The sequence below is a fragment of the Panthera onca genome, chromosome A1 (assembly GCF_046562875.1).
Source record: "Panthera onca isolate mPanOnc1 chromosome A1, mPanOnc1 haplotype 2, whole genome shotgun sequence".
Lineage (NCBI taxonomy): Eukaryota > Metazoa > Chordata > Mammalia > Carnivora > Felidae > Panthera > Panthera onca.
Window position 1 is genome coordinate 40,774,921 of NC_138339.1, and position 14,136 is coordinate 40,789,056.

The 14,136-nt window shown below is 42.5% G+C and overlaps 1 protein-coding gene across 1 annotated transcript in view; it reads left to right on the forward strand.

Moving 5' to 3' along the window:
- Positions 1-5,486, forward strand: part of SNX18 (sorting nexin 18) — a 29,742-nt gene extending 24,256 nt beyond the window's left edge. The window contains exon 2 of the mRNA XM_060637668.3: positions 2,770-5,486. Coding sequence (XP_060493651.1) covers positions 2,770-3,023 — 254 coding nt within the window. The 3' untranslated portion in view covers positions 3,024-5,486. The remainder of the gene's footprint in view (positions 1-2,769) is intronic.
- Positions 5,487-14,136: the final 8,650 nt, after the last annotated feature.

A 14,136-nucleotide genomic window follows, 5' to 3' on the forward strand; every position in this document is an offset into this window, starting at 1 on the left:
GGGCAGGGACTTGATGCTGAAATGTTTGAATATCTCTGTTTTAGCAATGTGCTCTGTAGACATCAGGTCCTTCATAAACATTTGTTAAATCAAATCCTTGCCCCAGGGCTGAGCCTTTTGGGACTTGAAGGTAGGAACATTTGTGTGACTTACTAAACTGATAATTGGGAGAAAAATGAGTCTTAAATTCCCGTTGGCTCTTTCAGGATGTACACTTAAAACACTTAAAGGTGTTAAATGGCAAAAGGTCCTTAGGCCTCAGCAAGATTTAATACTTGCTGTTGGGTCCAGGAATTTTGAAAATGTATGCCCATGTGATAAATTGCAAACACCTGAGACTCATTCCCTTTTAAGTTGGTTTTTAGAGATGCATGATGTGCAGTGCCGTATCATGGGGGTAGTTTCTAAGAATATGGTTGTCATTTAGAGTTGGACATTCACCCAGCTCTGGGCCAGGCTTCGGAGCCCCCGTATGCAGGGCTGTACTCTACAGGCTCTGATGACTAGAACGAGTGATCCTTGGAGTATATTACCAGTGTGGCAGCATGTGCACAGACATGTCACAGAGGCACAGGGTAGGATGCTGCATGTCCTTGGTGTGTGCCCAGTGGGCTTGGGCACCTGCGAGTGGAATCATCATAAAATAGTCAAATTACCTGAGACTTTTCTCTTAACTTCCTGTTTTTTCTCTCTCTCTCTCTTTGCCATTTTAAACATGCATTTTATAATTTCATATTCTCAGTCGTCTTGTTAAAAAATGTTTCCTTTAATTCTGTCTCATTATGCTTTACTGGTCTTTTCAACTTCAGTTTTTGTATGTAACTTGTGAGAGATGGACACATACAAGAAAGATAAATTTGCTATGAAAAATGATTTCTTTCTCTTTTATGGGGAGGACGTCTTTCTCTTTGATATAAATGACAAGCAGGCGGATTTTATGGCTTTGCTCCCCTGCCAGGGGGCAACGGCAGAAGAGTGAAAAGTGCCACACTTTAAAGGGACGGCTTCCTGGTGGAATTGTTCAGGTGGAATTGAAGCCGTGTTAATGCCCATGACTTCTCTCTACAGAGGAGACCCCTCGTCTCTGCCATGGGGTTAAGTGGGGTCTCTACTGCTTTTCACTTAAAGACCTTGTGTAAAATAAATAAATGAAAATGTATACACATACCTGCATTTGTATGTGTGACACTTGTTGGTGGGTTTTAATTTCTCAGGTCTTTGAGCTGTGTCAAAAAATTCCCCCCAAAACAAACACACTATTTACCTTCCAAGGGTTTTATGTAATGCTAGGTTTAACTCTGTATTATTTAAGAGATTTGAAGAAGTTTAGAAACAGGGCTCTTCCCCTTGTGTATTTCATCCTTAGCTAAAACTGAATATTTCTGAAACGGAATTCCTCAGCTTTCCCACCTCCTCCTAAACAGGCTCCCTTCTTTTGTCCCCTTGGTGTCATCATGGTGAAGACTGCCCAGCCAGGTGTGCTAGAGGTTTCTCTCTCATCCTTCATCATGGTTTAGTAGAATAAGTGCTAGATGGAGCCAGGAAGGCTGAATTCCTGAGGTGGCCATGAGCAAATGATTTGAACTTGATCATCATTCTTTCCCAAGAACCCATGAAAGTCCTTTGTTTCCTACCCCTAAATATCCTTGGCTTTTTGTGTCTTCACATGGCACCTGCCAGAGTGATCGTCCCCTTCCTTCTCCCTTGTACATACTCTGGTGACATTTCCTTTTTTTTTTTTTAATTTTAATTTTTTTAATGTTTATTTTTGAGAGAGAGAGCACAAGTGGCAGAGGGACAGAGAGAGAGGGAGACACAGAATCTGAAGCAGGCTCCAGGCTCTGAGCTGTCAGCACAGAGCCCAGTACGGAGCTTGAACTCACTAACGGTGAGATCATGACCTGAGCCAAAGTCGGATGCTCAACTGACTGAGCCACCCAGGTGCTCCTCTGGTGACAATTCTTGACAAGAGGCTATGACACCTCTGGCTTCATTCCCAGATCATCATTAGGGCAGACTCAAAACTCATTGGTCCTTACAGCCCTGAAGAAAAGGTGGCAAATTCTTACTTCACAGGCCTTATGCTCCAGGTGTGGGTCTCCTGATAGAACACCGAATGGCCCCCTCATTGCCAATGAGACACAGGTTTGGCCAGCCCCAGTGAGGGTGGCCTCCAGTTGTACACTGTCCGCATTTCCAAGTCCCCTTCATGACATGAATAATTTCTAAAATACAACCCAAGTTGGCACTAACAAGTTTCAGAGTGTGGTTCTAGGGTCTTATACGGTATCTCTTCAGTGAGACTTTCTGAGGAAGCAGATTTGCATCTTCTGTGGGGCATTGTGTTTATAGATAGCTTTCTTAATATATTTGTGTGCAATGGTGTCACACCCTTTCTCTTAAATGAAAATCGCAGTTTCTTGGTTTGTATTTTTAGAGACCATTACTTGCAGTTTATTATCTGTTCCGTATAGTATCTCTCCCTGGAAGAGATGAAACCTGTTATAGGTACTTGGTCAATGGCAGGTGCTAGTTTTGAGAAGTGAAATTGCAGCAACGGTGGTGTTTTCAGTAACCCTATCGGGTTCCTTTGTTTTTAATAAGTAATAACACTCATCCCTTTAAGTTCCAAAAGGCTTGAAATAGTGTAGGCGAGTATTTATAATGCAGGAGTCTGTTTGCTATGTAGCTATGTTGTTAGGATATGTGTATGTGTGTATATATATATATATATATTTAATTAATTTTTTTTTTTTTTTTTAACTACAGGAGCTCTTACCAAAGTAAAGGAGAGTAGGCGACACGTGGAAGAAGGGAAGATGGAGGTCCAAAAGGCTGATGGCATTCAAGATCGCTGTAACACTATTTCTTTTGCCACTTTGGCTGAAATTCACCACTTCCATCAAATTCGAGTAAGAGACTTTAAATCACAGATGCAGCATTTCTTACAACAGCAAATAATATTTTTCCAAAAAGTGACACAGAAGTTGGAAGAAGCTCTTCACAAATATGATAGTGTTTAATGACTGGACATTGGGTTGTGGACTTTTTTCAGTTCAAGGATATTTCTACAGCAGAATAAAAACTGCTATCAAAGAGCTATTGCCAACTATCAGTGGTGGTACAAGGATGGTTTTGTGTTCAACTGAAGCTCTGCTGAATATATAATTACGTAGGAAAGAAACAGTTAATATGGTTATATAATAGAAACAGTACCACACATTGTAACTAAATTATACTATGTATGCCTACACTACCATTGTAACTTTTGGAATAATGATTATACTATTTGCCTTATTGCTTTTTGAAGTATGGGTATTTTAGTGCATACTTTGTAGACCTCAAAACCCATGAAGGGTCTCAAAGAAGCTGGCTGGATACAAGCCTGCTGCGGATGCCTTTTTACTCTCATAGATTGGGATTACCTAAATTCAACCTATTCTCTGTTTACAAACTCCAACTAGAGCAGCTATGCGACTTTGTGCCTTTAAACTCTTGGTTTTTCATTTCTCCACCCCCTCCCTTTTTTTTTTTTTTTTTTTTTTTTTTTGGTAAGTAACCACAACTTTTCTTGATTGAAAGAGTGAAAGGCCAGTGCATACAATGACAAACCTGTTGGTAACCTCATATTGGCGCTGGGGGCGGGGTGGGCGGTCAGCTGTCATCAGTTTGCCTGGCAAGTTTTGTCTCCCGACACACGCTGGTGAGGGCAACCGAGGGAGACCTGATGCTCATCTTGGAATATGAAGTCTATTAGGGAATAAAATGGTGCCACTCTGTTCCTTAGATGCTGTAGTAGCATAGCCTCTTCACGCAAGTGTCCTAGAAACTTGGCGTGGAGATCGAAACCAACATGTCTTATAACACAGAGAAGGAGGAGTCTAATCAGTTGGGGACACAAGCACAGAATCAGTGATGACACATACCTGGTTTAATTCTTAAGAGGGTTTTCTTTTCTTTTTCTTTCTTTTTTTTTTTTTTTTTATCTTGAAGATTTTAATATTCAGTGTGTGTGTGTGTGTTATTATTTTTTTTAATGATCTACACTGTTAACTGATTGAGACTCCACTGTGATTCACTCGTTTACTTAATCAAAAACTTTTCAGGGATGTCTGTAAAATTCAGTGTTATACGTGATTGAAAGTAGCGTTGGTTGATCTAAGGAGGGACCAGAAATAATTACTACTATTCCAAATGCTGAAGGAAAAAAAAAATTGTTTTTTTTTTTTTTTCATATTGTAAGCCCCCAGGACATTTAACCTTAAAAATTATTTTAAATATATTCTTCTATTATTATAAGGGAAATATGAATGGCTGATAAATACCAAAAAGATTCAAAAGCAGCTTAATTTAAAAAGCACAAAGAGATTCTGGCTTCAAATGCCAAAATCTCCATGTTTTTATAGTTGCTGAGCTATAAATAATGTGATTCTTGAGTTTACAGACTGAAAAAGTGTCACTGAAAGGTCAAAGTATCTACTGTTTTTATGAAGTCAAACTTATGCTGCCTCACAAATCCCTGGATATTGAAATGGTAACACAGAAGTAAAGAGGTCAATTTGAAATATTGGTGAGTCACACTGATTAAAAAAGACAGGGTCAGTTTTCAGACACTCAAAAAAGAAACGGTTATTGAAATAATTACTCAAAGCACATTTATTCTAAAAAAAAATCTCATATGGGTTGAATTTTTAAGATCAGAGTGTTGTAATTTTGATCAAATTTTTATACCTTAGGTAACTTAGAGCCAGATTTAACATCATGTGGCTTTGTTTCTATTACAGATACGTGGAATTGTGGAATTGTAACCAAATATATCGTTCTCTAAAAAGTAACTTTATCTTGTTGATTGCAAAATATAGTTCTATAAAAAAAAACCCATATATCTATGTTAATTTTATTGCAGAAGTTTGGAGATTATAATTATAGCATTTAATTTAAATTTGAGTCTGTATCGGACAGATAAGCACTATGCTTTTCAAATTATTTGAAAATCAGTTTTATTTGCCTCTTTATTTTGATGGTGGTTTGATTTTTTTTTTTTTTTTTTTTTTTTTTTTTAAGTAAAATCACTAAAGATGTGCAGTGGTAGCATGGAAATTATCTGAGGTGTCTTGTTATGATTGTGCTTTAGCCAGGGTGGACATAGCTTAAATTATAAAAACTAAAAATCAAAGTACAAGGAGGTATAAGTTCATGCTGCCTGCTTAGAAGAGAACTTTTGTTCTTCATAACTACATAACATTATAATGCCACTGATTCATAAGGGGTTTAAATGAATTCTGTGGGGTAGGACATCAGAGTTATTAGTGTTCATTTTCATCTAAGATCTTTATTTCTCTAACGTTCTTGGTCCTATTGAAACATTTCAGTATACAAAAATACTGCAATGTTAATACCCAAGAGAAAAGCCATCATAATGTGTATGCTGGTCATTATGATCAGTGTGGTACAATTTTTTAAAAAATAAACTATCATGCCCTTCATGCCATTATTTGTCTTTATTTCTATAATTTATAATTTTGATACGTGATGTATTTATGACATGAGGGTGTCCGCCTGAGCTGGTTTTGCTATTCTAATTACAGACGGACTTGTTGATGTGCTGTAATTGTCATCCAGTGAGACTGGTTTTGCAGCCGCGCATTATATACAACCCCCATTATTCACCCAGTCTGTTGTACCTAAAGGTACAGTGTAAACCCAGAACGAGGGAACACGTTTGAAAGTGAAACAAGAGTCCGTGCCCTTTGGCTTAAATAGAGCAGTACAGTTAAACCTTGGTTTATGAGCAGGATTCATTCCAGAAATATGCTTGTAATCCAAAGCACTTGTATATCAAAGCAAATTTCAAGAACCATTGACTCAGTGGTGAGCATGTGTCGTTCAGCATCACGGACTACTCATATTGCAAGACATCACTCGTTTATCAAGTTAAAGTTTATTAGGAATGTTTGCTTGTCTTGTGAAACACTCGCAGAATGAGTTACTCGCAATCTGAGGTTTTCCTGTCATTGAGAATAGATTCGTTTTTTGGGCTTCACTGACACAGATGTCCTACGTGTATTTGTAACAACACAGCAGATTCTTCAGTGCTGGTTTTTAATTGTCTTAAGTTTTGCTGCTGTTCTCATAATTAAGGACTTGAAAAATGTAGTCTGTCAAGTCAAGCATGTAAAATTTATGTGTCAACCTTTAAATGTCATTCTTTACCAAGCTCGTTGCTATAGGCATTTTTTTTTTTTCCACTTAGGTTTTCAGTTCCTCAGAAACAAATTACCATGTCTGGTACTTTTAAATCAATAAGCATTATCCAGTTTTCTCGTTTGCAGCCTTCTCTTTGGCTAACAGAAGAAGTAAAAATTAGGGTATTAGTTATTTATAGACTAAAAGTGTCGAACATTTTTTTTCCTTCAAAATGTTATGATTAGTACAGATCAGTCCTTATCTTTTAATGAAATAAACAAAGTTTGCTTTATTTCTCAGCTTCAGTGGAATATTATAATTATCTTTTCTCCAGTAGTTAAGGAGGCGTTTACTTAATGTGAAAGACTTACACAGAAAAATAGAAGAGTGTGTTCATGGTCTTAAGCTTCCATCTGTGCCCGTCATAGAAAATGTTTGTGAAACTAGCTAGTTTGACTAGTTTAAAACCATAAGCCATCCCTGTCGTCCCACTGGGTCTGCTTCTGTTAGTATCTTATGTAACTATTAAGCACATAGCAGTAAACGGTGAGTGAATCATTTTGAAATAATAGTGACTGTGAGTCTGACACATACCTAATAAGTGCGTGAGTAAAGTAATTCACACAGTCTCTCCTGGGGTCTGTTGTGTTGGTTTCCAGAAAGAGGCCAGCTCAAACCATCCTAATTCAAGATATAAAGGATCATGGATGAGTACAGGGACCTGGTGAATCCCACATGAGGCCAAAGTCCCCTCTGGAACTAAGCTTGCATTCTATGCGGGGTTTGTAATCTGTCAACTTCTTTTCTTTATGAGTCTGTTTTATTCTTTTTTTCCCTTCCCATGGCTTGGCTTTCTCAGTATCTTCCAGTATGTCTAAAATGGCCCAGACATCTATTTGGGTTCCTTAGGCCAGTGGGGGACACCTGACTCAAGCTGGACAAATCACCTGTGGGATTGGTGGTGGGATGGGTTCTCTGCAAGTGTGTGTGAGGGAAGAAAGGAAATGGTTGGGACCTCTCAATATGGACTTCATCTGGTAGTCCTCACAATAAACCTGGAGATTCCATCTCCTGTTCATAGATTAATGAAAAGGATCAGAGATACCTCGTATCTTTTGCCCAAGATTACATCAACTGAGTGATGGAGCCGAGAGTCAGATGGGGATCTGGCTTAAGCCAATGCTAATTTAAACTGGATTACATTGGATGCCATTTCCCTGCTTTTCAGGAACCCCAACACTTTCCCAGGTCCCCACCCACTGCTGGACTGACAGGGATTCTGCTCTTTGTGCCCCGGGCTCGAAGGCGCAAAGGGAGGCTTAGAAAGTCTCCTTTTTGCAGTCATTTCTGTTGGGAAAGATGAGAGTCTGTGGTCCTGTCACTGCGTCCCTGGCTGTCGATGCGCCGCTCTGCTCTGTCTCAATGGGGGAAGCAGGCAAGGTATTAATGTTTCCCTAGTGATATTAAGGGAGAGAAGAAAAGGAACCAAAACCCAATGGTTTCCCCTCTCTCTAACTCCACCTCTGTGCAAACATAAACAGGTTTCAGTTGCCATAAAAATGGCCTTGGCAGAACCATAGGAACTAATGTCAAACGTTTAGTTCCAGTTGGTCAGGGTCACAGTTAGCTGTGGCAAGTTCCGCTTGGTCACAAGTAGCAGCAGCAGAATGCTGCATGCAGGAAGGCCTGGGAAGTGATGGAATAGACTTCTGGGCAGAGTACAGAAGGATGCTATGCTAGGGACCTAGGAGCAGGAAACCTGGAGAAACCAGCCAAGTATCTACCTCTGTCCCAGGCGTCTGAGCTTGGGTGGGGGGGGGGGGGGGGGGAGGGGGAGGCAGTGAATCTGGGATTGGGTCATGTCTACAGCCTTTCTAGGGATCACAAGTTCCCCGCTTGGCTCTATTCCCAGAATGTCTCAATCCCATCATGCCTGTGGCAGAGATGGAGCTTCCAAAACTGCTATAGGGGCCTATGTGGGTTGAGAACAGTTTAACTTCCTCGGGTGAATTTGTACCAGAAGTCTGCCTAGGACGAGGCCAATTGTCCTGAGCTCCAATTGTGAAGCTCCCTTCAAAAGGACTTAGAAAACATGGTGTTCTGTTTCTGTGAGCCCCATAAGCCTATCTGGAAATGCTCTCTAACTTTGAGGGCCCAGATGCATCAGACCTTATTTGAATAGAGGTTTAACTTTTCAGTTGCTCCAGGAAATGTCTCTTAGGGCTTCATAACTGCTGAGTCAGTGGACTTATCTGCAAGCATAGTGGGGAAGTTGACCCAGCATTACAGTAAGAGAGGCGATGCCAGGGGTCACAACCTAGCTTCTCCACTCTGAAAGACCTCAGCTTACCCAACTCGCCTCTGAGCCTCAGTTTCCTCAAGGGTAGGATAGGCCTACTTAGACTTTATCAAATTATTGAGAGTATCAGATTAATGAGTATGTAAAGTCCTCAACCACTTCTCAGTACTCCCTTTTTAAATAACAAACATGGGAAGTGACAAAAATTCTACAAGTAGGTACTTAATGATGATAGCCACGTTCCCAGACACTGTGTGACCTTGAGCTAGTCACTTAATCTCTCTGTGACCGTTTTCTATCTGCAGTGGGATATAGTATCCCCTTCACAGAAATCTTGTGAGAATTGAGTGACAAATAAAAATCCCTGAGCCCAAGGCATGCCAAGTGTAAGAACAATAAAGATCCTCCGTGAGGATGTGAGAAGGGGTAAGATGGATTTTAGCCGTTAGAATTTTAGCCATTAGCCATATCAGCTCTGCTGTGGAGAACTGAGGAATCCACACGTGGCTCTCAGGTAGGAGATCCTGCCTTCGGCACAGCTCTTCCACCTTCTACCTGCTTTGGCTCGCTCTGCCCCATGCAGCCCGGCCCCAGGTCCAGACCCCTCTCCGGGTTCCTGCTCCCAGAACCCTCGTACAGCGTCCTGGCATATTCCGCCTAGAAGCCTACTTCACCAATTTCCAGACTCCTCAAATTCCTCCTGTTAGGGTGGTGAGGAGCTCAGCTCTCCAGAGGGAACCTCTTTTCAATACCGCTGTCCACTTGGTCCCAAAGAGCTAACTACCAGTAGGTTTAGAAAGTTGTCCTGTAGCTCTTACCAGAAATATCTGCCGGGGACAGCTCAGAATTCTGTTTTTGTTCACCAGATGAATCGCGATTATACTGACGCCTGCTGCTTTCACACCTTAAAAATACGAACTTTACGCCTAGGACTCTGAGGGCAGCATGCTCAGTGTTTAGTATCTCAGCCCTGACCTCATGCCCCTGACAGACATTTCTAAATGATGGTCAATGCATTCAGTCTGGGAAGTTGAATTTAATGCCTCTGGGTGGCTGTTGAAGTAACCATGCCCTGAATCAAATAAAATACTGGCCTAGACCCAGTTTGATCAGGCCACTTGGTTCTGCTTTTGTTCAACCTAGCAGTTTTAGAAAATACAATTTTTGTTTTTGATTCAGAATGGTTCCCTTGGGGAGAAAAATCTTGAAAAAAAAAAAAAAAGGAGAACAGGTTAGGATGTAGCAAATTAGATTCAGCCTAAAACCGATGGTGTTTCAGTGTAATATGTTGGCATCCCGAGTCTAGTTTTGATCATTCTTTATCACCTGGTCCCTTTGTGAACTGCTTTGTGAGCCAACTGGAGTTAGCAGGGGCCAGCCACATCTTCCCCCAGCTGCACCTGGGGGACGCTGACAAGTCCACGGGCTTATGTTCTTCATCTGAACCAAAGTATTTACAGGGAGAGTGAAACCTGTAATCCCAGAAATAGGGCTTTCTTGAAAAATGTTGCTTTTTAATGGCTCCTATTCTGAGATCCACGAAAAAGGAAATTTGGCCTTTTAGGTACTCATGCTGACAGGTGATTTCATGATAAATTGCATAGTTATCTGAAGGATTAAAAGCTGTAGGTGTCAGTTGTTTAAAAAAAAAAGACAAGAAGGCTCTTTATATACCAATATGGAATTTTTTCAAGAAAAAAAAGCAGAACAATATTTTATAGGCTATACCTTGAGTAAAAGAGAAAATAGGGGCTCCTGGATGGCTCAGTTGGTTGTGTCCGACTCTTGATTTGGGCTCAGGTCATGATCTCACAGTTTGTGAGTTTGAGCCCGGCTCTGTGCTGATGGTATGGAGCCTGCTTGGGATTCCCTCGTTCCCTCTCTCTCTGCCCCTCCCCTGCATGCACTCTTTCTCTCTCAAATAAATAAACTTAAAGAGAAAATAAATATATTTGTTTATGTACTCATAGATTGTTTCTGTCAGTAGATGGAAACAGTTGGTAACAAGGTAATGTTGTTTGCTTTGAGATCTGGGAACTAGATGGCTTGGGGGACAAAGGTAGGCAGAAGATTTTTCTTGTATACCTTCGTATCTTTTGAATTTGAATGAATGTATTTTCCATTTAAAAAATAAAAATTGGATTATAAATAACTAAAGATAAATTTTAAAATTGACAGAGGCATTAGCAAAAAAAAAAAAAAAAAAAAGTTGTAAACGCCTGCAGACCTGGAAGCAAATTGTACAAGCATAGAAGGATCAGTCTTGTACGGGCAGTGGACCCACAGTTACGGCCAAGTCAGTCTTCATTGTGTTATTCCCTGTTGAAATGCCGCAGCGTTAGGATGTGTGCTGTTCAGGAGAACGTGTAGACTGTACAGGGAGAGATAGTCTGGGAAACCATAGTCTGTTGTTGTCCGTGGGGCGGGCTGTTCTTTTCGAGATCAGAGCCCCTCATCTCACCCCCTGTCCTGCGAAGCCTTCCACCGTGTTCCAACCCCAGTGTCTGATCCCCTGTCTACACCCCTGTCACTTTGGTGCTGGCACGTAGCAGCTAAGTACGCACAGGTCCTGGGCTGAGATCTACTTCTTCTTCCTACCGCTTAGACATTAAGTGTTCATCATGTGCCAGGTTTGGTTCTGTTACCTGCCATTACCTGCATTATTTGATCTAGGGAACTCTCTTGCAAAACCACTTTACCCACAAGGAGACAGGCTTATAGACATTACAGAATGGTCACACAGCCAGAGAGGGGCACAGCTGGGATTTGGACCCGGGCCTCCTGACTCCAGGGGCACCTGACTCCGCGACGTGTGTTATCAACCACTGTACAACCTACTTGAGAATACAGGGTGACGTGCTGGAGCACCAAGGAGGCGGTGTGGTAGTCCCCTTGAAGACAAGCCCTGTTCCTGACTTCCTCCTTCCTGGGAGGTGCTAGGCACAGGCCGAGAAGACCGAAAAACTATGGTCTGGAGAACAGACGATCTTCTTGACTCACCAGGTTTTTGAATGACACCGACCACATCTTAAGAAGGAAACGAAATGCCAAAATGCTAGCCCTCCGCGTTTGCACCATCAGCACCGGCGGTGGGCTGCTCATGAGGGCAGTTTTCCACAGACAGACCTCTGTTACACTTCCAGCGGCCAGAGGAGTCGGCCACAGGAGGAGACAACAGCCGGGCCACAGTGCCGGCTTTGTTCAGCTGTGGGCCTGCTTCGGTGCCCCAGCCTGCCGGACTCAAATCCGCGCCTCGGCGACGTGGCACGTGACCGCACATCACGCCCTACCCAGCCAGTTGTGAAGGACTGTTGTTTTGAGTGTCAAATCCCTGTATGCCAGGTTACTGCTGATTGCTCTCCCTCAACACAACTGGGCGAGTTGAAAGAAAAGCGCAAGCTGAGCCCCACGAATCATGAGGAAAGCTGGCCTCTGAGCAGATGGCTGGGGCATCTTACAGGTCGAGACCGGGGATTCACCACCATCAAAGCTGTTTGTGGAGCCTGAAGCCCTGAGTGAGACGAAAAACTAATAAATTTCATGCTGGTTCTCTTACTCCTTCAGTGCAGAACCCTTGAGTGGGACCAGACCCCATGTCTTCTGACCAGCATATTTTCTCCTGCCTTACCTTATGGGAAAGCATTGAGAGGTTGCTGTGGAAAAGGTAGTTACCCAACATCAACTCACGTTTGAGTCGTTTTGCTTCAAAAGCTTGATGAAGCCACCGGCACAGCAGAGATACCCCAGACACTTGGCTCGATTAACTTGTTCATTTGTCAACAAATATCGATTGAATTCCTAATTTCCAGGCATTGGTCTAGACACTAGGAATACAGCAGTGAACAAAACCAACCCAGATCCCTGCCTTCATGTATTTACATTCCAGTAAAGGAAATCCAATAATAATCAAAGTAGTGAAATATGTAATATATAGGTGGTGATAAGTGACATGGGAAAAAATAAAGTGGGGAGGGGAGGTGTGGGTAGTGAGCAGTGGGAGAATTTATTATTTTAAGTGGCCAGGATAGGCTTCTAACCTGAGGTAAAGACCAGAAGGACTCGAGAGTTGAGCCATGTGGATACCTAGGGGAAGAACATTCTGGAACACCAGCAGCAAGTGCAAAGGACCTGAGGCAGGAGAGCATAACTGGCATGTTAGAAGCCCATCAGGGAGGTACTGTGGAATGGGGGTAGAGGGGAGAGGTGGTGGTGGGTACAGGGCTGAGCAGGAAGAGATGAATCCCAGAGGTGGGGAGGATCCAGGTCATAGAAGGTTATACATGGAGGCTGTTGTGAGGACTCTGGCTTCTTTTCTGCGATGGGGAGCTCCTGGGGGGTTTTAGCAGAAAAAAACCATGATTTACCTCATGTGTGACAGGGTCACTTTGGATGATCTATGGAGGCAGCTAAAGCAGAAACAGGAAGACCAGTTAGGAGACTTCATGATAATCCAGACATGATGGGGGCCCACACTAAAGTGGAAGCAGTGGAGACTGAGGACAGTCGAATTGAGTGCCTTGACCAGGGAACCGTGTGCCCAGTGTAGAACTTAGCAAGCCTAAGAACAGTGTCTTCTTTTGTTTTCTGTGCCTCCATGGCTGATGACTGCCCTTTTGGTGGAAAACTTCCTACTTTATAGTTTAATGATCTATCTTGGTCTGATTTAAGAGCCATTTGTTCTCCTTAGAGTGATTCTTCCGATTATTAAATATTAATTTTATAACTCGGCTCTAAGAATACTCTTAAGTTCTTAGGGGCCACCTCATCACTGCCTCCGAGGTATGGTAGCCTGACTAGAAAAGTCTGACACAGAAAATTGACTTCTACGGTTCTAGGGCCACATTACCCATATTTCAGCTGTAGATTGGCCATCCTGGTCAGGGTCTGAGGATCTTTTCTTTTCTCAGTGCAGTTATGTCTGCCTGGTTGCCATAGTGGCTCCTTCTGCCCAGCGCTGGTACCTCCAACACAGGGGTTGAGGGCCCAGTGGTTGCCTCTCTATCCACCCCGGGGACCTCATCACAACCTGGTCACGATGCTGCCACATGACATCTGCAGACTGAATGGGCAAACTTTAACAGACTTCCCAGTTCTTCTGGATTCCTTCTCACTCTCTTAATGTGCAAACATCTGGTCTATTGCTCTTTGTGGTTGGGCCTCCATTGTGCCTTGTGTTCTGCCTGCTGGCCAGGGTTCCTCTGCCTGTACCATTGTCTGTCCTCCATGAGACTTTTTATTGAAACTTCCTTTTGCTCATCTATTTTTTTCCCATTGTTTATCTCTTAACAAATACCCGCAAATGAGTTGATAAAACTTTAAAGGATTCCTTTGTCAGTCTCACCTACATTCAGCTATGGTATTTTTCCGCCCTGGCTTCACATGAGCATCACCTGGGGAACTTCCAAAACTATTAAAGGTGTCTGGGCCACACTCTAAACCAACTGAATCAGAATCTAGAGAGTGGGGCACAGGCTTTAGTATATTTTAAAAGCCCTCCACTCTGCCACCCCCTATCTTGCACCCTTCCCCCCCCCCCCCCCCCCCCCCCCCCGCCGTTAATTCTGATGCACAATTTTACTTTCTTTCCTAAAGGCAGTATAAACAGGGCCTAGCACTGGCAGGCTGCTTAGGCTTCTCATTCTCCAAGGCGC